The sequence below is a fragment of the Castanea sativa genome, chromosome 12 (genome assembly GCF_040712315.1).
Source record: "Castanea sativa cultivar Marrone di Chiusa Pesio chromosome 12, ASM4071231v1".
Lineage (NCBI taxonomy): Eukaryota > Viridiplantae > Streptophyta > Magnoliopsida > Fagales > Fagaceae > Castanea > Castanea sativa.
In genome coordinates this window covers 49336498-49364144 of record NC_134024.1, presented here as the reverse complement: position 1 = coordinate 49364144, position 27647 = coordinate 49336498, and the positions used below count along the sequence as shown (strand labels likewise).

The following is a 27647-nucleotide window of genomic DNA, read 5'->3' as shown; positions in this document are numbered from 1 at the left end:
ATAAGGTATGCGAAATCGAAGAGGTGCTATCATAAAAGGAAAGGGTTTCATGGCCAAGGCATGGATGATAACCCTACACTAATATAAATACCCCAAAACCCTCATAAATCAAGGTACACATAATTGACTAAACTTTGGCACTTTAGGGTTGTGAAAAGTTCTAACTTGACCTTCGGAGGGTTTTTGGCCAACACCACACCGGTGCTCTCTGATAGGTCACTCTTCTTCTTTTGTAGGCGCTATTTCGATTTCAGAGAGCATGTAGCTTACTGGTGATTTTTTCGGTTTCATCATTTACCAATAACCGTTCACCACATCATAAATTTTTCTAAAAAAGTATATATCTCTAACATTCTTCTTATATATTAGAATAGTTAATATGTGCAATAAATGGGAATGCATTGGGGCTTACAATTCACTTTGTGACTCATTCCTTTCTATCTAGTGTTCTTAACACAAACGTCCAAATGCCACCTTAGGCTAAGGATAATGTAGGGACAATATGCAAAATAATCAATGGTAACATGGAAAGCAGCCGTGCTTTTTGGAAATACATCTCAAATGGTCCAATATTGAAATAAGCTTTTTGGTGGTCTGCGATTTGAAAATGCTCAATTTGAAAATCTCGTGATTTAAAAATCTTAACAAGAAGCATCCAAAATTGAAAAGTTTCCCATTTTGAAATTGCAAACTTGCTTTTTTGGGAAAAAGCAATGAAAGCATCCTTATTTGAAATCGCAAATATGTTTTTCATTGGCAAAATCAATGAACCAAAAATGGGCCCTACTTTTATAAAGAAAAATCTAAAGAAGATTGAAAACTTAATTGATATTGACACAAGGTCTAGAAGAGGTTAGGAATGGTCATAAACTCTGCACGGGGTAGGCCTCGAGAAGAAATGAAGGGCGGAGTTGAATTTGAGAGACTAATCAAAATGCAAAATCATTTCCAACCTCATGAGAATCCCCAATATGAAATATCCAACATCCTATTTCTGTCTGTGCTCCGTAGAAGTTGGGTTTTCCAACCCTCAATAAAAGTCATGACTAAAAGTCATTTCCAACCCTCGCCAAGATGGACAGCTGATACCATTACTATCAATTATATTACAACTAGCGGTTGTCCAGTGCGATGATATTGTAATATAATATATGAATATATATAAGTAATCATAATTAATTAGACCCTAAAAATGCCACTATATGTTTATTGATTTTTTTTTATCAAGTGTACATGTATATTTGATTCTAACATTTGATGTTTTTAAAATAAAAATTCTTATTATTTTTTTTAGAAATATTTCTTTTTTTAATATAAAGAAAACATGTGAACTTTTGAAGGCTGAATATCTAAGATTTAAGGTTTTTAATTTTTAATTTGTAAAACTAAATATACATGTCAAGAGATTAAAAATATAACTGCAATTAAGCAGATAAATATAATATTATACTATTTCAAATTTTAAGTTTAATTTTATATACATTTGAGTACCTTAATCACTTATAAAGATTAAACACTTTCCAAAAATATAAATAAACACAAATAGCAAATATAAAAACTCTGTCTTCCCTAAACGTACCTTTTAGAAACTTCAAATGTTGCTGAAGCACTATATCAAGTTTTGAGGTTTAAATCATATGCACCTAAACAATTTCATACTTTTCTATCTCTCTCTCTCTCTCTCTCTCTCTCTCTCTACTTTTCTTTTGGCCCTTCAATATTTTGTGAAACTGAAATATATAAAATAATAGGTGTCATAACATGAAAAACTAACATTGAATACAAAAAATCTTTCATTTTTGAAATTGATGTAATTAAAAGTTGAAGTGTTCAAAAAGTTGGAAAAAGTGATGGAGCCAAATCTCTTAATCTTCTCCGTTTATAGCTTAAATTGGCCATTGATAAGAAGATGGGGTGAGATGAAAGGCTAAATGAGATACTACTCATACAAAGCGCCACATGGTAGAATCTCATGGTAGTCCGCATGAGGTTTCTACTTTTATTTATTTATTTATTTATTTATATATATATATATATATTTCCACTGACAGAAGCAAAAAAGAAAAAAAAAAGGAAAAAGAAAAGAAAATATTGATAAGAGATAAGTGGAAACGAAGAATAAGAATAAAAATCCTAGCCCTCCAAACATAAATTCATAACAAAAATAAGAATAACGTTATATGCACAATATTTTTACAATGAATTCATAACAAATCCTAACCCTCCAAACAAATATAATCCTTAACCCCTTAAACAAATAAACAAACAAAAAAGAGCTTAAATAATATCAATAAAAATTAGCTTAAATAACAACAAAAATAACCCAAACAAAAACAAGACTAGACAACCAAACAATAAGTGAACAAAACAAAAAGATAAAAATCTTTAATCATTCAAATTTGTAGCTCGTTCACCCATTCAATAAAAATTTTATATAATTTTATTTCCTTGGTGCTGACAGTAGTCATGCTTTCTTTGGTTTTGCAATCAAAACAATTTTTCTCTCTTTAGCGGCTCAACTCTCATTTGTAGCAAATTATTTATATAAATATAAATATATATATATATATATATATATATATTAAATTTTCTCTTCTCTATTATCATTTTAGAATCTCTTACTTTATTACTCTCTTCTCAGCATTCTTAGTTCTCACCTCATTTATTATAAATCCCTTTTCTCTTTATCTCTTTGTTAGTATAAAGAAATTGTAACTTGTTTTCTTTTTTGGTGACGTTGATATATATAAGTTATCTCTTTATGAGATTTTGTATAACTTGAATTTCTTAGTAACCACCATAAAAAAAATTCTAGAGTCGCCCTTAGTTATCTTTGTTGTTATTTGGACTAATTTTTATTGTTGTTATTTAAACCTTTTTTTATTTATTTAAGGGGTTAAGGATTATGTTTGAGGGAATTATTTTTAGAGTAATATTATATCTACAATATTTTCACTATAAATCTTTTGTGACGAATTGTTATTAGTGGGTTAAAAGTGGTGTCATTAATATTAATTGCAAATTAGAATTAGCAATTGCTTACTAGTTACTACATAGAATTTATTGTGAAAATGTTATGAATGTAGCATAACTCTTATTTTTATTAAACTCAAATTCTTGTGATTCTCAAGTTAAGGTATTTAATATTTTATTAAAATGGTTAAAATAGATTAGATTACTTTAATTTCTTTGGTATATAATGTTTTTCTAAGTGTGTGTGTATATATATATGCACTTTTTTTTTTGCAAGTCAGGACCACCTAAAATATAAGAGAGCCGCTCTTGGCTTCATCCATTCCAATTTGTTAAAAATATATTAGACATATTAGCTCAATGTAATAAGCCTAAGCTCACTCCTACTTGTACTAGTAATTTAGGGTTTAGTCGTCTATATATACTCATGTTATAGTTCATTGTAAAACAAGTTATTGTACTATACTTTTATACAATAAAGATGTAGTCTTTAAGGGTTTCTTTCGTGGATGTAGGCCAATAAAGTTGAACCACGTAATCCTCGTGTTCTCGGTATTCCTATTCTATATTTTCCCTTCTGCATTCACTCTAACATATATAACATGGTATATCACATCGTAATGCTAATATATTTAGCATAATTAAATAGGATGAGAACCCAAGTCAAGAAACTCAACACCATGGTACATTTGAGAGGCAGTGCAAGTCTACAACTATGACTTTCAGCAAAATAAATAAATTTTACAACTTTGACTAATACAAATCTCTTGTACCATAACAGTTGAGAGGCATAGCAAGTCTACAACAATGACTTTCAGCAACAAAAAAGAAGTGTCTACAACTATGACTTGTCAAGTAATGAGTCACAAAAATCAGCCCATGATTTTTTCTTACCGTTATAAAATACTACCAAGTTGTGGGTGGAAAGTTCTCCATTCCCTCAAGTTTGAGGCAATCATGGAAATTACTGCCCATCTACTTGCAATTGCAGGGTTTTTTCTATTGGCTCTATTGTACAATCAATGGAGGGTGAGAATTTGAAGTCACAAAATTAAGGGTACGTTGGCTCCAGAGCCATCAGGTGCCTTGCCAATCATAGGTCACCTTCATAAACTACGCGACCAAAATTCAAAATCTTTTCCAACCTCATGAGAATACCCAATATGAAGCTGGGTTTTCTATAAGAAGCCAGAAGCTGGGTTGGAAAAACGTAGCCAAATTCGTCGCACTCATTATAATATAAACTGAAATTTATATAACCCAAGTACTTTGATTAAGGTTTCCAAAGAAACTTTACATAATATGATAAAGTGATAACCCTACATATAGCTATAATTAAACTCTAGGCATCGAACTTTCACGGGTTCTTCTGAAATAAATGGTAAGTTGACTAGAATGAGAGAACCTATAACACCAAATTCGAGCTTTCCTGGGTCGTAAAATCCAGAAGGAACCGGAATGGCCATTGGAAATTGATCGCCACCACCGTCTGCCACTCCGTTCACATTGCATACGCAGTTGGAAAATAAATAAATAGGATGAGAACCCAAGTCAAGAAACTCAACACCATGGTACATTTGAGAGGCAGTGCAAGTCTACAACTATGACTTTCAGCAAAATAAATAAATTTTACAACTTTGACTAATACAAATCTCTTGTACCATAACAGTTGAGAGGCATAGCAAGTCTACAACAATGACTTTCAGCAACAACAAAAAAGTGTCTACAACTATGACTTGTCAAGAAATGAGTCACAAAAATCAGCCCGTGATTTTTTCTTACCATTATAAAATACTACCAAGTTGTGGGTGGAAAGTTCTCCATTCCCTCAAGTTTGAGGCAATCATGGAAATTACTGCCCATCTACTTGCAATTGCAGGGTTTTTTCTATTGGCTCTATTGTACAATCAATGGAGGGTGAGAATTTGAAGTCACAAAATTAAGGGTACGTTGGCTCCAGAGCCATCAGATGCCTTGCCAATCATAGGTCACCTTCATAAACTACGCGACCAAAATTCAAAATCTTTTCCAACCTCGTGAGAATACCCAATATGAAGCTGGGTTTTCTATAAGAAGCCGGAAGCTGGGTTGGAAAAACGTAGCCAAATTCGTCGCACTCATTATAATATAAACTGAAATTTATATAACCCAAGTACTTTGATTAAGGTTTCCAAAGAAACTTTACATAATATGATAAAGTGATAACCCTACATATAGCTATAATTAAACTCTAGGCATCGAACTTTCACGGGTTCTTCTGAAATAAATGGTAAGTTGACTAGAATGAGAGAACCTATAACACCAAATTCGAGCTTTCCTGGGTCATAAAATCCAGAAGGAACCGGAATGGCCATTGGAAATTGATCGCCACCACCGTCTGCCACTTCGTTCACATTGCATACGCAGTTGGAAAATAAATAAATAGGATGAGAACCCAAGTCAAGAAACTCAACACCATGGTACATTTGAGAGGCAGTGCAAGTCTACAACTATGACTTTCAGCAAAATAAATAAATTTTACAACTTTGACTAATACAAATCTCTTGTACCATAACAGTTGAGAGGCATAGCAAGTCTACAACAATGACTTTCAGCAACAACAAAAAAGTGTCTACAACTATGACTTGTCAAGAAATGAGTCACAAAAATCAGCCCGTGATTTTTTCTTACCATTATAAAATACTACCAAGTTGTGGGTGGAAAGTTCTCCATTCCCTCAAGTTTGAGGCAATCATGGAAATTACTGCCCATCTACTTGCAATTGCAGGGTTTTTTCTATTGGCTCTATTGTACAATCAATGGAGGGTGAGAATTTGAAGTCACAAAATTAAGGGTACGTTGGCTCCAGAGCCATCAGATGCCTTGCCAATCATAGGTCACCTTCATAAACTACGCGACCAAAATTCAAAATCTTTTCCAACCTCGTGAGAATACCCAATATGAAGCTGGGTTTTCTATAAGAAGCCGGAAGGCTGATGTACTTATCTGTCAATAAAAGTCATGACTATGTCATTTCCAACCCTTGCTAAGATGGACAGCTGATACCATTACTATCAATTATATTACAACTAGCGATTGTGCGATGCGCTCATTATTAATTAATATTGTAATATAATATATGTATATATAAATAATCATAATTAATTAGACCCTGAAAATGCCACTACATGCTTATTGATTTTTTTTTTTATCAAGTGTACATGTATATTTGATTCTTACATTTGATGTTTTCAATAAAAAAATTCTTATTATTTCTTTTTCTTTTTTTAGAAATATTTTTTTAAAGAAAATACATGAATTTTGGAAGGTTAAAGGAGTGTTTGGTTTGTGTTTTCAAACAACCATTTTAAGTTTTTAAACAACATTACACATATTTTTACACACTTTTTCACCTACACATATTTCCACAAATGTTTTCAAACAATAATTTTCAATTTTTAAACACATATACCAAATGGACCCTAACATCTAAGATTTTATTTTTTTAATTTTTAATTTACAAAACTAAATGTACATGTCAATAGATTAAAAATATAACAAGAATTGAGCAGAGAAATATAAAATTATACTATTTTCATATTTTAAGTTTGATTTTACACACATGTGAGTACCTCAATCACTTATAAAAAAGTACTTTCCAAAAATATAAATAAACACAAATAACACATATAAAAACTATCTTCTCTAAACATACCTTTTAGAAACCTCAAAATAACAGGTGTCATAACATGAAAAACTAACATTGAATACAAAAAATATTTCATTTTTGAAATTGATGTAATTAAAAGTGGAAGTGTTCAAAAAGTTGGAAAAAGTGGTGGAGCCAAATTTCTTAATCTTCTCCATTTATAGCTTAAATTGGTCATTGATAAGAAGATGGGGTGAGGTGAAAGGCCAAATGAAATACTACTCATACAAAAAGCCATATAGTAGAACATTATGTTTTCTCACATGATGTTTCTGCTTTTATATATATATATATATATATATATATATATATATATATATATATATATATATATATATATATATAAATTTCTTTCTACCGACAAAAGAAAAAAAGAAAACAGAAAAGGGAAAAAGAAAAAAGAAAAGAAAATATTGATAATAGATAAGTGGAAATGGAGAATGATGAGATAAGAGTAACAAAAATAAGAATAAAATTATATTCACAATAATTTCATAACAAATCCTAGCCCTCCAAACATATATAATCCTTAACCAATTAAACAAACAAACAAACAAACAAAAAAGAGCTTAAATAACATCAATGAAAATTAGCTCAAATAAAAACAAAAATAACCAAAACAAAAAACAAGACCAGACAACCAAAAAATAACAAGTGAACAAATTATTCAACAATAAAGCCTATTCAAAAACAAAAATATAAAATTTTTTAATCATTCAAACTTGTAACTCGTTCACCCATTCAATAAAAATAATCTATAATTTTATTTCCTTGGTGGTGAGTTTGGTGACAGTAGTCATGCTTTCTTTGGTTTTGCAACCGAAACAATTTTGCTCTCCTTAGCAACCTAACTCTCATTCGTAGCAAATATCATATATATGTATCTCTCTCTCTCTCTCAATTTTCTATTCTCTATTATCATTTCAGAATATCTCACTTTATTACTCTCTTCTCAGCATTCTTAGTTCTCACTTTATCTATTATAAGTCCTTTTTTTCTTTGTCTCTTTGTTAGTATAAAGAAATTGTAACATTTGTTTTTCCTATGATGTTGATATATATATATAGACATAAGTTATCTCTTTATGAGATTTTGTATAATTTAAATTTCTTAGTGACTACCTTGAGAAAAAAATTATAGAATCGCCCCTAGTTATTTTTGTTGTTATTTGGACTAATTTTTATTGTTGTTATATGTGTCCGTTTGAAACAGCTTATTTAGTTGAAATTGTAAACCTTTTGCTGCAAGTGTAGAAAAAATGTTAAAAAATAAGTTGAATAGTGTAGTAGGACCCATATATAGTACCAAAAATGCAGTGAGATCTATGAATAGTAGCAAAAATAAGCTAAAAGTGGAGATAATCCAAACACACACTAAAACTCTTTTTATTTATTTAAGGGGTTAAGGATTATGTTTGAGGGATCGAGCAAAGTTATTTTTAGAGTAATATTATGTTTACAATATTTTCTCTATAAATCTTATGTGACAAATTGTTATTAGAGGGTTAAAAGTAGTGTCAATATTAAGTGCAAATCAGAATTAGCAATTGCTTACTAGTTACTACATAGGATTTATTGTGAAAATGTTATGAATATAGTATTACTCTTTTTTTTATTGAACTAAAATTTTTGTGATTCTCAAGTTAAGGTATTTTGATATTTTTATTAAAATAGTTAAAATAGATTAGATTACTTTAGTTGCTTTGGTATATGATTTTATATGTATACTTTTTTTTTTTTTTGCAAGTCAAGACCACCTGAAATATACAAGAGCCACCCCTGACTTTCATGCATTCTAATTTGTTAGAAATGTATTAGACATATTAGCCCAATATAATAAGCCTAAGTACACTCCTACTTGTATTAGTAGTCTAGGGTTTAATCTCTTATATAAGTCATGTTATAGTTTATTGTAACACAGGTTATTATATTACATTCTTATACAATAAAGATGCTGCCCTTAAGGTTTTCATTTGTGGATGTAGGCCGACAAGGTTGAACCACGTAACTCTCACGTTCTCGGTATTCTTATTCTATGTTTCCCCTTTCGCAACCATTCTAGCATATACAACATGGTATAACATGTTGTGTTGTAAATATATTTAACATAATTATAGAGGATGAGAACCCAAGTCAAGTCTCAACACCATGACAGTTGAGAGGCAGTGCAAGTCCACAACTATGGCTTTCAGCAAAAAAAAGAATTGACAACATTGACGAATACAAATCTCTTGTATCATGACAATTGAGCTCCGAGCAAGTCGAAAACTATGACTTTCAGCACAAAAGAAGAAGAAGGGTCTACAACTATGACCAGTCAAGCAACGTGAGTCACAAAAATCAGCCTGTGAGTTGTTCTCACCGTTATAAGATACTACCAAGTTGTGGGCAAAACGTTCATAGTATTCTCCATTCCCTCAAGTTTGAGGACATCATGGAAATTACTTCCCATCTACTTGCAATTGCAGGGTTTTTTCTATTGGCTCTATTGTACAATCGATGGAGGGTGAGAACTGGTAGTCACAAAATTAAGGGTATGTTGGCTCCAGAGCCATCAGGTGCCTTGCCAATCATAGGTCACCTTCATAAACTACGCGGCCAAAACCCAATTGCACGAACCTTAGGTGCTATGGCTGATAAAGATGGTCCCATCTTCATGATCAGACTTGGCATGAAACCTGCACTTGTGATTAGCAGTCACGAGGCAGTGAAGGAGTGCTTCACTACAAATGACAAGGCTTTTGCTGCACGTCCAATGTCTAGCCAAGGAAAGCACCTTGGCTACAACTATGCAGTATTTGGGTTTTCCAGTTATGGAAAATATTGGCTCAAGATGCGAAAGCTAACCAAGCTAGAACTCCTCTCTAGTCGTCGGCTTGAAACACTAAAGAATGTGCAAGTATTCGAGGTGGAAACTTTGATTAAAGATTTGTACACTCTCTGCAAGAGCAACGAGGGCAACCAAGCCAAAGTGGTGATTAGTGAGTGGGTTGAGCGCCTAACCTTTAATATTATCACTAAAATGATTGCAGGGAAGAGATATTTTGATAACTTCAATCATGGAAATGATGGAGAGGCACAACGTGTAGGGAAAAATATTAAAGCCTTCATGTACACAGCTGGGGTCCCTATCATTTCGGATCTGATTCCATTTCTAGGATGTTTTGATTTGCTGGGCCAAGTAAAATCTATGAAGCGTATTGCAAGGGAATTGGACTCTGTGGCAGGAGGTTGGGTTGAAGAACATAGTATGAGAAGGCTGAAGGGTAGTGAACCAACCGACGAGCTGGACTTCATCGATGTCATGTTATCCGAAATTGAGGATGATGCCGCATTTGGCCATTCGCGTGAAACCATTATAAAGGCAACAGCAATGGTAAGTTATAGTCATTTGTCGCACAACTTAATTAATCAACCATGTTTTTATTTTATTTTGTAATTTCAGTTAGTTCAATTGGTAAATTTTTTTATTTTGTTAAATAAAAGATATAGATTAAACTCTGTCTACACTTAAAATCAATTGGGATATATATATATATATATATATATATGAGATGGGTTCAAGTTACACTTGATGTAACTCTAAAGAGTTAAACCTTTTTTAAACTATCGGATTTAAGTAGATCCAACAGTAAAAAAAAAACATTCATTAGTGCTAATATTTTTATTAGGATCTCATTAATTATTCCTCATTTATTATATTTTATATTTATTTCTAAACCCAAAAAAAGTGTTATATTCGAGAACTATTTCAAAGCCAAATCAGACTTTGTCAAAGAACCAGTTCTAGAGACAGGACTTGAGGGACTTTGGCAAAGGTTATTTCAAGAAGACGGTCCTTTGATGATCTTTAATCCATATGGGGGAATGATGAGCAAGATTCCAAAGTCAGAAATCCCATTCCCTCACAAAAATGGAACTTTGTTCAAAATCCAGTACTTAACTCTGTGGCAAGAAGCAGGTGATAAAAATGCGGCAAATATGGTGTAACTCTTTAGAGATAATGCAATATGGTGTAACTCTTTAAAGATGGGTAACATGGCTATTAATCTTTGATTATCTTGAAATTTTGCAAGCACGACGAATACATGAAGATAATGTAATTTAACGATGGATTTATCAATATTTATATCCAATTAAAAAATATTGAGTGGTGTAACATTGTTTAAAATTACCCACCTAGTAACTTATTATTGAATTAATGTTTTGAAAATCCAACCGTTGAATTACATATTCTATATGCTCTTAACGTGCATGTAAATTTTCATATCAATTGGATGTTATTTACCATTTAATCCATAAACTCATCTTTTATGCATTATTTTAAACTACAAAAACTTGAATTTTAACAATTGATTGATGACATGGCTATTAATCTTTGATCACCTTGAAATTTTGCAAGCATGACAAATATACGAAGATAATGTAATTTAACGGTAGATTTGTCAATATTTGCATCTAATTAAAAAATATTGAGTAGTGTAACATTACTAAAAGTTACATCAGGTGTAACTCTCTCTCTCTCTCTCTCTCTCTCTCTCTCTCTCTCTCTCTCTCTCTCTCTCTCTCTCTCTCTCTCTCTCTCTCTCTCTCTCTCTCTCTCTCTCTCTCGACTTTGACCCATGTTCATTCTAATTTATTATATATTGACCGTACTTTCTTTTATTTACAAAGAATATAATACCCTATAAAGAAACATTGCTTTCTAATTAGGGAAAAATTTGTTACATACACTGTGTAATAACTAATAACCAGTGCACTTCTAATTAAGTGGGGCCTCAATTTCATGTTGTAGAATCTCATCTTGGCTGGCTCTGACACTACATCTCTAAACTTGACATGGCTCCTGTCCATATTATTGAATAACAAGCACGCTTTAAAGCAAGCTCAAGAAGAGCTCGATCTCAAGGTTGGTAGAGACAGGTGGGTGGACGACCATGATATCAAAGATCTAGTTTACCTCCAATCCGTAGTGAAGGAAACGTTGCGCTTGTACCCACCAAGCCCCCTGTCAGTTCCACATGAGGCCATGGAGGATTGTCATGTTTGTGGCTATTACGTCCCAAAGGGTACTCGTTTGCTTGTTAATGTGTGGAAGTTGCACCGAGATCCAAGAATTTGGGAGGACCCAGAAAAGTTTCTACCAGAGAGGTTCCTCACAAGCCATGCAAGTATAGATGCTTCAGGTCAACATTTTGAGTTCATACCATTTGGGTCTGGGAGACGAGCCTGCCCGGGTTACACATTTGCGTTGCAAGTATCTTACCTGGCACTAGCTCGCTTGCTTCAGGGATTTGAGTTCACGACCCCATCAAATATGCCGGTAGACATGATGGAAGGGTTGGGCATTACGTTACCTAAGGCAACTCCCCTTGAAGTTCTTCTCACTCCACGCCTTGCTTCCAGACTCTATCAATCCTAGACAGAAATATAAACCATGCTTTCCAAAAGTATTTGTTTTCAATAAGCTTGCATATGCAAGGAGCTTTATAGTTCAATAATATTGTTTGTCTCCTTTATATGGAGAACGCTTGCCAAAAGTATCTGTTTTCAATAAGCTTGCATTATATGCAAGGAGCTTTATAGTTCAATAATGTCGTTTGCCTCCTTTATATGGAGAACTCAGTTCAATCTCCTTTTGATTGAATGTAATAATAATTATAAAATAAAAATATACTTGCACGCTATTTTGACTTCATGCCATATGGATGGACATGAGCCCCTAATATGGTCACATTTGACTTCATGCCATATGGATGGCATTGTTGTTAATGGTGAGGATGGACCTTTTGATTTCAATGTTTTTTTTCAAGGTTTTTACTAAGAGGCGCCCTTTAGGAACTTTTTAGCTTTTTCAATTTTCCATAAAATATTTCTTGAAATGATTTATTAATAGGTGTCCTTAATGAAAATTATGATGGAAAATAATTCTCCCATTTAAGTAAGAACAGCATAATAAACCAAACATGGCAAAAAGATTATAAAATAAACCAAATATGGCAAAAAGATTCAAACAAACATGAAAAATAATTAAACACAATTAATTAACCTAAACATAGTCAAACAGAATCAAATATCATGTGAAAAATAACTAAATAAACGGAAACAAGAATTTTTCCCTAATCTAGGTTCGGGGTACGTATGCATACTCAACTATGCGTATGCATGGTTGAACCATGCGCACGCCTACTTGATGGATGTGTACACATCCTTTAGCACAGATTCAAAAAATTACATTTATAAAGATTAATCAAAGAAAGATATAATATGTGAGATCAAACAAGCATGTTAGAAGCCTAAACACTAAATAAACATGAAGCAAATAAAACAAACATCAACTTAAAAAAAATAATTTAGAAACAAACTCAAAGAATTAAATTAAACTACATTAAATAAATAAATATGTTAAACTTTACATAAAACTAAAATAACAAACCAAGAACAAGAAGAACAGATTATAGACAACCTAAAATTATATTAGAACATATAAAAAAGATCATAACATCAATCAAACATGATAAGAACACTTATGATAACATCAAACAAAGAATCATGTGAATCCTATATAGCAAAGTGAGAAATCATGGAAGAGAGACTCACGTTGCTTTAAAATCACAGATTTGAGATAGTTTAACCGACCCCTCTGTGCCTACAACACAAATATTAGATTGAGATAACAAAAATAATTAAAGAACACAACAATGGTTAGTAATCATAACTCAAGAACAAAATATTTTGAAAATGTTTTAGAAAAACAATTTGAAAAAAAAAATTTCTGCCTTGGAACTAACTAAAGAGAGCTTTTTTATTTGTAAAAAAACGTACAAAGGTGTTGTGTTAGGGTTTTGAAAAAAGAAAATAGGGTTTTAGAGAAGATGGAGGCCAAAAAATCACTCTTTCTAACTAGGGTTTTGATTGCAGACATAAAATGAGTATTTATAAGTTAAAATTAGGGTTTTCGGAGATTTTTAATGGTCTTTGGATGTTCCCAAGGGTCTAGGGGCCGGCCCACATCAAAGAAGGCACTTAAAAATGAAGTTCTATTGCCTAGAAAATTAGCCTGCATACGCATCTTTTGAGGGTGCGCATACACCCTTGATTCTTGCGTACACATGCCCTAATTCTTGACAGTTTTAATGGCTTGACTTCAAATAGTCATAAATTACTCAATATAAATCCAAATTATGAAAAAATTGTGTTCAAATTGAAGCCAAAGATTCTACTTTCCAATTAAACAAACCTCACTAAAAAATTCTTTGTAGATCAAAAGTAATGGTCAAACAGTGACCAAATGTTTTCAACGCAATTTGAGCACTTTTAAGTTGTGAATTGTGATTACTTCCAAACTACTGTAAACTCTCTAAATACCTTTGGTAATTGACATATGTCAAGCTTATCATTGGGGCTAATGACCAAAATTTATTAACGGGTACATAATGAGGTGTATACTCCCCCTAAACAATATTATCGATTCTTTTAAGAGTAATGCTAAAGCCACAAAATTTTCTTTAATACTTTTACAAAACTTCTGATGTAATAAATTCTTATTAGTTCATATTTAGGCTCATTACTGACATCACTTTTTTACTTACTAATAACCGCTCATCACAATAGAAATTTGTAAAAAAAATTGTAACTTTAGCATTTTCCTCCTTTCAAAAACTATAAAAAAAAATTATGGATCTAAAATATAATACAAAATATTCATTCAAAAAAAAATTAGCCCAACAACAAAAATTACCAATAGTAAAGTTAAAAACAATTAAGCTTAATTAACCAATTATACCAAAAACGAACAACCCGGCCCTTTTAAAAATTAAAAAAAAAAATGTGTCCTTACCAGGAAGGAGACACACACATAAAAAATAAAAATAAATAATAAATAAAAAAATGAAAATCTCTGTAGTAGCTAAGGAGCAAAACTGGATGCGAGAGTCATTGTACACAATTTTATTTATTTATTAAATCACTAAAATCCTTAAACCCTTCAATTCCTGTTAAAGACGTGGTTCTCTCTCTCTCTCTCTCTCTCTCTCTCTCTCTCTCTCCATAGTTTATCATTTCAATCATAATGTCTTTGCATCAAGTCTCTTCTCTTGTTATTCCATTTCTAATTCTTTTGTTATTCCATTGTTTTCCAAGAACATAATGGTAAGTCTAAATCAGTTTAATTAGGGTGTTGGGTGCAAATTGCAAACTAACCTACTACTATAGATATACCATACTACAACAAAACTTTTTCAAGGTTACATTAGGCAGTGTCAATATTACAACTGACTGCACTTTTGTCACATTTAGCGGTTCTTTTATTTTTTTTTTACTCACATTTGATGGTTCTATCATCACATTAAGTAGTTTCAACATTACATATAATTGTATTTTTGTCATATTTGATGGTTTCCTTATTTTTTTTGTTTACTCACATTTGATAGTTCTATTGTCACATTAAGTATTACGCTATTACTAACATCATATATGATATAATCGTACCCAATCCACCCAATAATTGACCAATATTTAACAAAAAAACCCTTAAAACCTAAACAACTAAAAAAAATTATATAAATACTCTTAGAACCTAAAAAATGGCCGAATGACCTTGAAACTTAAAAAATGACCAAAGTGACCCTGAAATCTAAAAAATTACTAAAATACCCTTATAGCCTAAAAAAAGATTGTAATTCCCCCGAAACCTTAAAAATTATCGAAATACCATCGAAACCTAAAAAAAAAAAAAAGTGTATATTTTAGTTTTGTATTATAAATATTAGTACTTTTCCCCCCTTCAATCTGCATTTTTTCTAATTCTTTTGTTATTCCATTTGTTTCCCAAGAACATATTGGAAAGTCCAAACCAGTTTGGTCAAGGTGTTGGGTGCAAGTCAGTAAATAACCAAAATACCCCTCAAAAACATTTAAAAGGTGTAAAATATCCCTAAAACTTTGAAATAACCCAAACACACATAATGACAGTGATGATAACGGTGATGGTTGGGAGAACATGTAAGTTTAGGCCCATTGACCTAGCACATGTACGTGCTTCTATGAGTTGGGATAATTTCAAATTCAATTAAGTTAGCCCAACACTTTAATAATATTTTATAAAGTCAAAGTTGAAACGATGGTTTCCTTTTTTATATTAAATATATTTCAAATGAAATTACTAAAATAGTTAGCTTTAAATGAAACTTTAATATTAAAAATTTCAATTAATTAAAAAAACCTTCTAGTCAAAACAGTGTTCATAAAAATTTTAAAAGATCTAATAAAAGTTTGTGGGGAAAAATTTGTGCCTTTATGTCATCTAATGATTGGTATTTTCCAAATAAAAGAAGACCACTTGACTGAAACTTTCGCAATTGTTGCTTTGTGCATTTGGAACAATCAAAATGCAAAACACCATGACAAGGTTATGACAACTTGCAAAATTTATAGTAGAGCAGTGGAATTGATGCAAGAGTACCGATCTGTGATTCAGGATATTCATGTTTTAGCCAAAAAGGAGAACATCGTAATTGCTAACAAAACATTTAGAAACTGCATATAATCAAAGAGAAAGAGAAAGAATGGCCTTGTTGGTGGACTTGATGCTCACATATAAACATCTGCATTGTTCCATATACAATGATATATATATATATATAAACAGAAAAAGTAGGAGTTTATGTCAATAATATCTTTATACTACATGTAAACCATATGTGAATATGTTTGTCTAGATCAAAACCATAAAGCCCAAAGATAGCAGCTTCAGTCTCACGATTAAGAGATATCCTTGTACTGGTCAAGTTTCATATTAGCTCCATCTAATTGAGCTTCTACATGAAAAAGAATAAAATTCCCTTGGCAACATATCATCCCTTGAAACACCAATAAAGATATATGTCAGTATAGGCTGTAATGTGTTCATTATAGGTTCACTACAAGTTTTTGAAGCTATTACCTCACTGAGGAAAGCCAAAGGAACCTCGGAATTTTCATCAGCCAAAGAAATCCATAGAAGATCAATGTTCTAAATTACCATCTAATTGACATGCATTAGATTTTTATTTCAAGCAAATTTTAAATTTTTTTTATTGAGTTCTAACGTTTAACAACAATAAGGAAATAAAATTCAAGACTTAGTATTTACCTCAATTTTTACTAATATTTTAAATATTTGAGTTCAAAATTGAGTGCAAAATATCGTATCTTGATACTATCAATTGTTGAACAGTACTCAACATCCTTAGACAGTTAGACCACGCTATCTTTTCTCTTAATAGAATTTCTTAAACACAAAGATAACTTGATTCTCTCTTCCCTTTAATCTATTGTCAATGGACTTCTGCTCCAGTGCACTATTTGCATCTCCTTAGTCAGGGGGAAAAAGGAACTAATTAAAAACAACCAAATCTATGAAATAAAAACATTATCAAAATATGTCAGACCAGAGAATCCAATGAGGGCATAAGCCCAACACATATAGTAGTAGTCTCTCCAAAAAATTTAGACATTACATGATACTACGCTTAAAAAAAAAATGTTTTTGCTATTGTCCTCAGCTAGTAGTATAACTGAATATCAATAATCAAGTCATATTTTGACAACTCTGAACTTTAATGTTGGAACCCAAAAATCTTGGTGTTGCTTCTAAAGTTTACAGACTCATAGACTAATCAATAAAAATAATCAGATCATTCAAACCCTCAACAACTACACCAAGTCAACATTTTTACATTCAAATAGATATTCCTAGAAGTCCTTCAATGTCAAGGTTTTATACAAGAGATAAAGTTAATTATGTTAGAAAGCATGCAAAAAAAAAAATGTTCTTCATTACATTAATGATCAATTGTGACAAACACCACTATAAAATGCACAAATGAACATTCTAATTCACATTATGTGCCAAATTGCGAATATCAAATTTTCTAAACAATTGAAAATAAAAATAATTGAATACGCAATTGAATTTAGTAGCTAAAATCATGCCCACGACATTATCAAACATAACATAAAAGTCAAAAAGTAATGAACATAAGTTATCACAACTAATTCCTGCGAATGTAATCCAAGAAGCTGATTTCCAATTCTCTTTTGCACTGAATGTGCCCTCAAGACTTGTAAGCACTTCCAACAAAACCAGTAAAGCAATAGTGTACCTAAAGCCTAGTTTATCATCATACACATAAGACCATCTGCATTTTCACCAAATTCACACAGTTTTATATTCAAAGTACCACTAAACAAATACAGTCCCTAAAGCATTCAGAGTAAATTTCACAAATTAGAGAGATGTCACTTAATCATTGAAAGGCTTGTATTTTCATTGATACAGTTGTAAAGAAACTATTTCTTGTGGAAAGCTGTAGAACATTCTTTTTTTTTTAGAAAAGGCGATAGAGCTGTACATTCTTACATGTTGAACTCTCATTATAATTTCATTTATTATTTTGTTTGTTTGCCTTTTTGTTCTTTGATTTAGGTAGATTTTGTTCCTTTTAACAATCTTGTCATAAATAGGTTTTAAATTTATGATGTTACCCTCCAATTATATGTTTTGTGGAAAGTAATTTTTGTTATAATTATGTTTTAGGGCGGAGGCTGTGTCTACACTTGTAGGCCATCCACAATGCGTATCTTCTGTGGTGATATAAAGTAATTTCTTAATAGGAAACAATATATTCTGCATCATGGGATCATTCTGTTAGATTATGGGATGCCAAGACTGGCAAAATAATCTGACATAAAATACAATGATGTGATATAAAGTAATTTCTTAATAGGCCGACATGATAATATTAACATTTCCCTTAGGTAGTGCGATACCCACTATAATTTACAACCATCAATCACCCTGATCATATCTTGAGGGGTGGAAAATTGCACACTTTTCCACGTTTCAAAGGAGTATTCAACCCTTTTCCATCCCTAAACAAACAAAAAAATAAAGTGCCGGCGGCGGATTAATCTTGAGGGGGCGGAAAATTTTCACCCCTTCTTAAGACTTTCAGTACTTTTAAGAATTTAAAAATCGAAAGCGATGAAAGAGATCTATTGACGAAAACGAGAAGACTGGTAGAATTAGACTTTGACTTTGCTGAAAAAGGTCCTGAACAGAATAATAGAGTAGTTAGATTGTCAAATCAAGAAAATCCACAGCCGCCTAAAATGGAAAAAGGGTCCTCACTCTTTTGTTTTTTTCGTTTCATCATTCTCTTTTCTGTCTTCGTTATATAGATTGGATCGGACCCAATATTTGATATACTACTCTTTTTTTTTTTTAAACAAAACTTTAGAAGTGAGTTCCTAGCTGCTACCATTAACTTGAAAAAAAAATGCCTGTATTCGGTAGGCTAGAGACTGAAGTAGCGGCCAAGGCTCCTGCTTACAAGTTCCACGAGGTTAACAGCAAGAGAATACATGAGACAGCCAAAATTTGCCCCAAGTATTTTCAGAAAATTGATTTAAAAGAAGGTGAATGGGGAGGAGAGGGCTCTGTCACGTGCTGGTATTTTGTCATTGGTAAGTTAACTAAGATTTTTAATTTGTTGTTCTTCTTCATCATGTATCTTTGGATTCTTCAACGTTTTATATTTCAGGGTTGCATGAAAAGCTTTTACGTTGTATAATATACATTCTTCTCTTCTCCAAATTATTAGTTAGCTTTATATTGTGAATATTGACAATTTTATATATAAAATGAGAAATTATTACATATTTTATAAATGTAAAGTTTAAAAAATATGTAAACTAATACCATATATAATTTAAACTATATAATTATAATTATTTTTAATTGGTTTACAATGAGTTACAACCAGTAAGATTAAGAGAGGAGGTAATAAGGTAGCACATGTTTTAGCTCAATATATTAGAAACTTAGATTTTGATTTGTATTGGATGGAGGATTCTCCCCTACCAGCTTTGAAAGCTTTGTATCAGGATTTTATTTTATTATAATTGAATGAATGGCATTCCCTTCTCAAAAAAAATTGTTTTTAATTGTACTCGTACATATGCATGAGATTATACGCTAGTTTTTCTTAATAGACGAAGAAAATTAATAATTATGGTTCTCTTGAAACAATTAATAGGTATAAAGAATTCGAATCTGCAAGATTTTTATTCCAATTTTTTTTTTTGAGTAAAACTGCATCCGGATCTTGAAAGGATGGGTTGAACTCTAATGTCCAAAGAAGCCGATTTCAAAATTTTTATTTTTCTTTATAAAAAAATTTCTTCCAAAGGAAATCTTGATGTCCATTTTTTGCATTATTTTTCTCTTATCCAATCTCTTTTTTCTCTCTACTAACACCACCATCATCATTATTATTATTTATTTATTAGCTTTATTAATAGTAGGAATAATAAATATATATTTTTTTAGAGAGTTTCAACCTATTACGCCCATTCTTAATAATAACTCTTTATCATCAGACCAAAACACTAATCGATTGTTCTCTTTATCATCAGACCAAAACACTAATCAATTGTTCGTGTAGGAGGGGATTGAACTCTAAATCTCTTATTCAACCATCAAAGACTTTATCAGTTGAGCTAACTGGAATTCATGAAATAATAAATATCTTATTGTTGTTGTTATTATTATTGTTGTTAGTAATTAGTCGTATTATTAGTATTAGTACTAGAAGTTAGAAGTTAGAACTATAATAATAATTAGTAATCCTACTTTTTATTTAAGTTTAATCATTATCATTATTATTGCTACTACTACAACAATTATCATTTTCATTATTATTGCTACTACTACAACAATTACTCCAAACTACTATTTACATTTTCATTATCATAGAAAATAATAAACCCTATGAATTTAGTAATATTGTAATGTTTACGTTCTTGTTGTTGTTATCATCATCCCTATTATTATTCTTCAATACGAAGATAGTTAAGATTGGAAAATTTGAAAGATAGATATTTCTTTATTATTTAATTATCATTATTAGTACTACTAAAACTGCAATAACAATAACAACTGCTACTACTACAATTACTTGAAACCACTATTTATATTTTCATTATCACAATAAATAATAAACCCTAAGAACTTAATAATTTGTTTAATTCTTATGTTGTGTTGTTGTTGTTGTTATTATTAATATTTTTGTTATAATAATAATAATAATAATAATAATAATAATAATAATAATAATAATACAATGCTTAATTTCTTTATCTATTGACGGAAAACAGCCAATTGCCTCTCCAATTTTCTTACTCATATAATATCTCAAATAAATATATTCATTCCTTTTGAGAAATTTAATTTCTTAGAAATTGGTTAAGGCAAAAAAAAAAAAGAAAGTAATGCTGTTATACAGTTTTTATGGTTTTCAAAACAAATTTCATCACTGTTGAAGTTGTGAGTACATGCATGAGTTTCATATGCCTCCATTATTTATGGATGATCACTTTAACAATTGTAAAATTTGTTGTGAGAAAATTTGAGTTTGAAGCATTATTGAAAAAAAAATTGTTATGTTTACCAATGTCATTTGTACTCATCAAAATGGTTTCGACAAGTACCACCTGCAATGGAAAATAGTAAAAACTAAAAAAGAAAAGATTTAAACTAAAATTAATTTACACGAATCCTAGAACCAATAGATTACATTAAAAAAATTCAACTTGAATGGGACCCAAAAGAAAATACTCCTCTCTCTTGCTCTCTCAAAAACTATATATATATATATATTTCAACTAGTCACTTTATTAATACATGCACTTCTTCTCAAAAAAAGAATAATATTGTAGCTCTTGTCAACAAGTTTCACCAAACCATTTTTTTTCTCTCTTTTAACCTCGAACTTATTATCACAGATCATATTTAAGATAAGTAAATTTATTTTATGTTTTGCATAATATGCTTTATATACAATTGTTGTTAAAAACTCTATTCTTAATTTGATTTTAAGTGAATTTGCCAACTACTTGTAAAGGATTTTCTTTTTAAATTTTTTTATTAGCCAAAAACAATATATAACACAAAAATTAAGTCAAAATCACACAAATAAACCGATTTTTTTTTTTTTTTTACTTAAAGTTATCACCTTAAAACTAAAATTCTATCAAGGCGGTTTGAAATGAGAAAATATATATATATATATATATATATATATATTTATATAATAGGGATTTGCTTTTGTATTTAAAATTATTAGAATATATATGCACGTCCTTCAATACCAAGCCCAAAAAATGAAATTTTTTATTGATAATCCAACAAATCCGAAGAACTTCTTCAAACATAACCACAGCTGAATCTGAGAAAAGGACAAGAACTCGCAAAGGTAAAAGAGCAAATGATACTGAGTCTAAAAACAAAACTGAACAAACTATTAGGGAATGCCTTTTGTCTCTAAGAAAGTGAGATTTCCTTGGAGATTTTCCTTAGTCCTTTGCTCACCATATCCTGTTCAACCCCAAATGTTTATAGATATCTTTGATTTAATATATATATTTAATTTATTTACATATAATTTAATCTATGTTATAAATATCATATTTATATACATACTCTACTACCATCCCTAAAACAATTCTCTCTCTTACCAGTATTTTTGTATATACTATATTATTATAGCATATATTTATAATTTTATTTTTATATATCCTTGATCTATGCGGATTTGATTGATAAGTGTGTGTTGTGCGGGTATTTACTTTTATTATATATTTATGTGTTTGGCCAGTAGTATGTTTAAAACGTGTCTAACATGTATGGCAAAACTACATTGTACATACATACATACATACACACATACATACATACATACATACATACATACATATATATATATATATATATATATATATTAAAGTGGACAAGAATATAAAAGGGTGAAGTTTATCATGTCCATTCTTGTTTTAATGTTTTTACAATTGATTGTTTTTGTTTGAGACTGTAGATGGGAAAGCTGTAATGTCTAGGGAGATACTTGAAAATGTGGATAACGAAAACCAGTCAGTCACATACAATGTGATTGGAGGAGTACTCAAGGAGACTTACCAGAGTTTCAAATTTATTGTTCAAGCCATTCCAAAAGACGAGGGGAGTTTGGTCCGTTGGACTTTAATATATGAGAAACTAAATGTAGACGTTCCTGATCCAAATGCAATGCTTCAGTTTGGAATTGATGTGACCACAGAAATTGATGCATATCTAATGCAGGAGGAGTTGGAAAAAAAGACTACAGCATGATGCATATGAAATAACATGATATGTTTTAGCAAAAAAAACCAGAAGAAGAAGAAGAATAAGCACAATATGTTGTGTTAAATAAAAGTTCGGGAGTATAGGACTTTGTATTATTGATAATATGTACTCGTCGTATGTTATATTTTGTATGCTAATAAGCACAATATGTTGTGTACTATAAAAGTTCGGGAGAATAAGAGTTACTCGTATTGTGTCTCATATGTACTTTCATGTTATCTTTGTATGCACATGATATGGGTATCTTCCTTTATTGCCTCATGCAGCTTGTTCTCAGGATTGTACTATTGTATACTTTAAATTAATAATGTGTCCAGTTTATGTATTGAAAACTATATTAAGTAATACTATATTCACAAACTATTTTAGAACATTTTTACAAAATGATTTTGTCATGTTGTAGCCAACTTTTTATTGGTTCATATATGAACCAACTACGAACATCACTTTTTTATTTACTAATAACCGCTCACCACACCGGAACTTTTTGTAAAAAAGTTTTTCTCTAACATTTTTCTTATATATTAGAATAGTTAATATGTGCAATAAATGAGAATGCATTGGGGCTTACAATTCACTTTGTGACTCATTCCTTTCTATCTAGTGTTCTTAACACAGACGTCCAAATGCCACCTTAAGCTAAGGATAATGTAGGGACAATATGCAAAATAGTCAATGGTAACATGGATAGCAGCCGTGCTTTTTGGAAATACATCTCAAATGGTCCAATATTGAAATAAGCTTTTTGGTGGTTTGCGATTTGAAAATGCTCAATTTTCAAATCTCGCGATTTGAAAATCTTAACAAGAAGCATCCAAATTGAAAAGTTTCCCATTTTGAAATTGCAAACTTGCTTTTTTGGGAAAAAACAATGAAAGCATCCTGATTTGAAATCGCAAATATGTTTTTTATTGGCAAAATCAGTGAACCAAATGGGCCCTACTTTTGAAAAGAAAATTCTAAAGAAAATTGAAAATTTAATTGATATGACACGAGGTCTAGAAGAGGTTAGGAATGGTCATAAACTCTACGCGGGGTAGGCCTTGAGAAGAAATGAAGGGCGGAGTTGAATTTGAGAGACTAATCAAAATTCAAAATCATTTCCAATCTGAGAATCCCCAATATGAAATATCCAATGTCCTATATCTGTCTGTGCTCCGTAGAAGCTGGGTTTTCCAACCCTCAATAAAAGTCACGACTAAAAGTCATTTCCAACCCTCGCCAAGATGGATAGCTTATACCATTACTATCAATTATATTAAAACTTGCGGGTTGTCTGGTGCTATGTGCGTGCTCATTATTAATTAATATTGTAATAATATATATATATATATATATATATATGTATATATAAGTAATCATAAGTGGATTCCAGCTAGTTCAACTGGTAAAGTCTCTGATAGTTATATAAGAAATCTGGGGTTCAATCCCCGCCTACACCAAAAACTGATTGGTGTCTTAGTTCAATGATAAAGAGCTATCATCAGGAGTAGACGTCATGGGTTGAAACTCTCTCCAAAAAAATAATAATAATCATAATTAATTAGACCCTAAAAATGCCACTATATGCCTATTGATTTTTTTTTTTTATCAAGTGTACATTCTTACATTTGATGTTTTCAATATAAAAATTCTTATTATTTCTTTTTTTTTAGAGAAATATTTCTTTTTTTAATATAAAAAAACATATGAACTATTGAAGGTTGAACATCAAAGATTTAAGATTTTTAATTTTTAATTTGCAAAACTAAATATACATGTCAAGAGATTAAAATTAAATATAACAGTAATTAATCAGAGAAATATAAAATTATACTATTTCATATTTTAAGTTTAATTTTACATAAATCTGAGTACATTAATCACTTATAAGATTAAGCATTTGCCAAAAATAGAAATAAACACAAATAACACATAAAAACTCTATGTCTTCCCTAAACATACCTTTTAAAAGCTTCAAATGTTGCTGAAGCAATATATCAAGTTTTGAAGTTTAAATCATATGCACCTAAAATCAAAGTCAATTTCATACCTCTCTCTCTCTCTCTCTCTCTCTCTCTCTCTCTCTCTCTCTCTCTCTCTCTCTCTCTCTCTCTCTCTCTCTCTCTCTCTCTCTCTCTCTCTCTCTCTCAATTTTCTCTTCTCTATTATCATTTCAGAATGTCTCACTTTATTACTCTCTTCTCGGCATTCTTCGTTCTCACTTTATCTATTATAAGTCCTTTTTTTTCTTTGTCCCTTTGTTAGTATAAAGAAATTGTAATTTTTTTTTTCTTGTGATGTTGATATATATATATAAAAGTTATCTCTTTATGAGATTTTGTATAATTTAAATTTCTTAATGACCACCTTAAGAAAAAATTATAGAGTCGCCCCTAGTTATGTTTGTTGCTATTTGGACTAATTTTATTGTTGTTATTTAAGTGTCTGTTTGAAACAGCTTATTTAGTTAAAGTTGAAAACCTTTTGCTGCAAGTGTAGAAAAAATGTTAAAAAATAAGTTGAATAGTACAGTGAGACCCATGTATAGTATCAAAAAATACAGTGGGATCCATGAATAGTAGCAAAAATAAGCTGAAAGTGGAGATAACCCAAACGCACACTAAACCTCTTTTCATTTATTTAAGGGGTTAAGGATTATGTTTGAGGGAGCAAAGTTATTTTTAAAGTAGTATTATATTTACAATATTTTCTCTATAAATCTTATGTGACAAATTGTTATTAGAGGGTTAAAAGTGGTGTCAATATTAAGTGCAAATCAGAATTAGCAATTGCTTACTAGTTACTACATAGAATTTATTGTGAAAATGTTTTGAATGTAGTATTACTCTTTTTTTTTATTGAACTCAAATTTTTGTGATTCTCAAGTTAAGGTATTTTAATATTTTTATTAAAATAGTTAAAATAAATTAGATTACTTTAGTTGCTTTAGTATATTATTTACCATTTGATCCATAAACTCATCATTTATGCATTATTTTAAACTACAAAAAGTTGAATTTTGACAATTGATTGATGACATGACTATTAATCTTTGATCACTTTGAAATTTTGCAAGTATGACGAATATATGAAAATAATATAATTTAACAATAGATTTGTCAATATTTGCATCCAATTAAAAAATATTTATCATATAATGACCGTACTTTCTTTTATTTACAAAGAATATAATACCCTATAAAGAAACATTGCTTTCTAATTAGGGAAAAATTTGTTACATACACGGTGTAATAACTAATAACCAGTGCACTTCTAATTAAGTGTGGCCTCAATTTCATGTTGTAGAATCTCATCTTGGCTGGCTCTGACACTACATCTCTAAACTTGACATGGCTCCTTTCCATATTATTGAATAACAAGCACGCTTTGAAGCATGCTCAGTAAGAGCTTGATCGCAAGGTTGGTAGAGACAGGTGGGTGGACGACAAAGATATCAAAGATCTAGTTTACCTCCAAGCCATAGTGAAGGAAACATTGCACTTGTACCCACCAAGCCCCCTATCAATTCCACATGAGGCCATGGAGGATTGTCATGTTTGTGGCTATTATGTCCCAAAGGGTACTCGTTTGCTTGTTAATGTGTGGAAGTTGCACCGAGATCGAATTTGGGAGGACCCAAAAAAAGTTTCAACTAGAGAGGTTCCTCACAAGCCATGCAAGTATAGATGCTTCAGGTCAACATTTTGAGTACATACCAATTGGGTCTAGGAGACGAGCTTGCCCGGGTTACACATTTGCATTGCAAGTATCTTACTTAGCACTAGCTCACTTGCTTCAGGGATTTGAGTTCACGACACCATCAAATATGCCGGTAGACATGACGGAAGGGTTAGGCATTACCTTACCTAAGGCAACTCCCCTTGAAGGTCTTCTCACTCCACACCTTGCTTCCAGACTCTATCAATCCCAGACAAAAATGTAAACCATGCTTTCCAAAAGTATCTATTTTCAATAAGCTTGCACATGCAAGGAGCTTTATCGTTCAACAATATTGTTTGTCTCCTTTATATGGAGAACTCAATTCAATCTCCGTTCGATTGAATGTAACAATAATTATAAAAGAAAAATAAGCTTGCCCGCTATTTTGACTTCATGCCATATATATGGATGGATTTGAGCCCCTAATATGGTCACATTTCACAACTGTAAGTTGAAGGATCATGATCGGTTGGATGGCATTGCTGTTAATGGTGAGGATGGACCTATTGGTTTCAATGTTTTTTAACAAGGATTTTACTAAGAGGCACCCTTAGGAACTTTTTATGGGAAAAAGGAAAAAAATAATTAGTTTTTTTTATCTTTTTTGTTTTTTTTTTTTTTTAATTTTTATACAAGATAGAATTTATACTCTAGTCTAATCTAAGTGTATATATTATATTATATAAATATATTGATATCCTATAAATGTTTGATGTGCACATTGTATGGAAACGTTAACTATTTGTTATATGAAAAATTTGTGAGACAACCTAAACTTATTTAAATTTGTATGTGTGGAGAAATCTTTGTATTTTTTAGTATTATGACTCGATTATTTGTTGTGGACATCTTGAATTTATTTTAAATCCTATGACAAGTTGTGATTAAAAGCTTAGTGTTGTGTTAGTCCTTAGCAAGGAAATATCATATTGTAACTAGTCCTTAGCAAGAGATGATCCAAGAAAAGAGAGCAGTGCACACTTGGTAGCTCGTTAGCAGGTATGATTTTCCCCTGCTCTAAAGTTGAAAAGTTTGAATATTCAATGGCTAGCAATTGTCCCAC

General features: G+C 31.0%; 2 protein-coding genes across 3 annotated transcripts in view; both read left to right on the top strand.

The window, feature by feature from the left end:
- Positions 1-9065: 9065 nt before the first annotated feature.
- LOC142621277 (cytochrome P450 CYP82J17-like) lies at positions 9066-12291 on the top strand. The gene is made up of 2 exons (XM_075794598.1): positions 9066-10036; positions 11456-12291. Exons 1-2 carry the CDS (start codon positions 9095-9097, stop codon positions 12080-12082), a joined length of 1569 nt encoding a protein of 522 aa, XP_075650713.1. The 5' UTR covers positions 9066-9094; the 3' UTR covers positions 12083-12291.
- Positions 12292-18896: 6605 nt separating this feature from the next.
- Positions 18897-27647, top strand: part of LOC142619141 (MLP-like protein 43) — a 31905-nt gene continuing 23154 nt past the window's right edge. Inside the window, exons 1-2 of one of the 2 annotated variants that reach the window (XM_075792215.1) lie at positions 18904-19167; positions 22575-23244. In XM_075792215.1, the coding sequence (XP_075648330.1) occupies positions 18981-19167; positions 22575-22867 (480 nt within the window). In that variant the 5' untranslated portion in view covers positions 18904-18980 and the 3' untranslated portion in view covers positions 22868-23244. Of the gene's footprint in view, positions 19168-22574; positions 23245-27647 lie in introns of those variants that run through there. The other variant, XM_075792217.1, reaches the window with a different exon arrangement.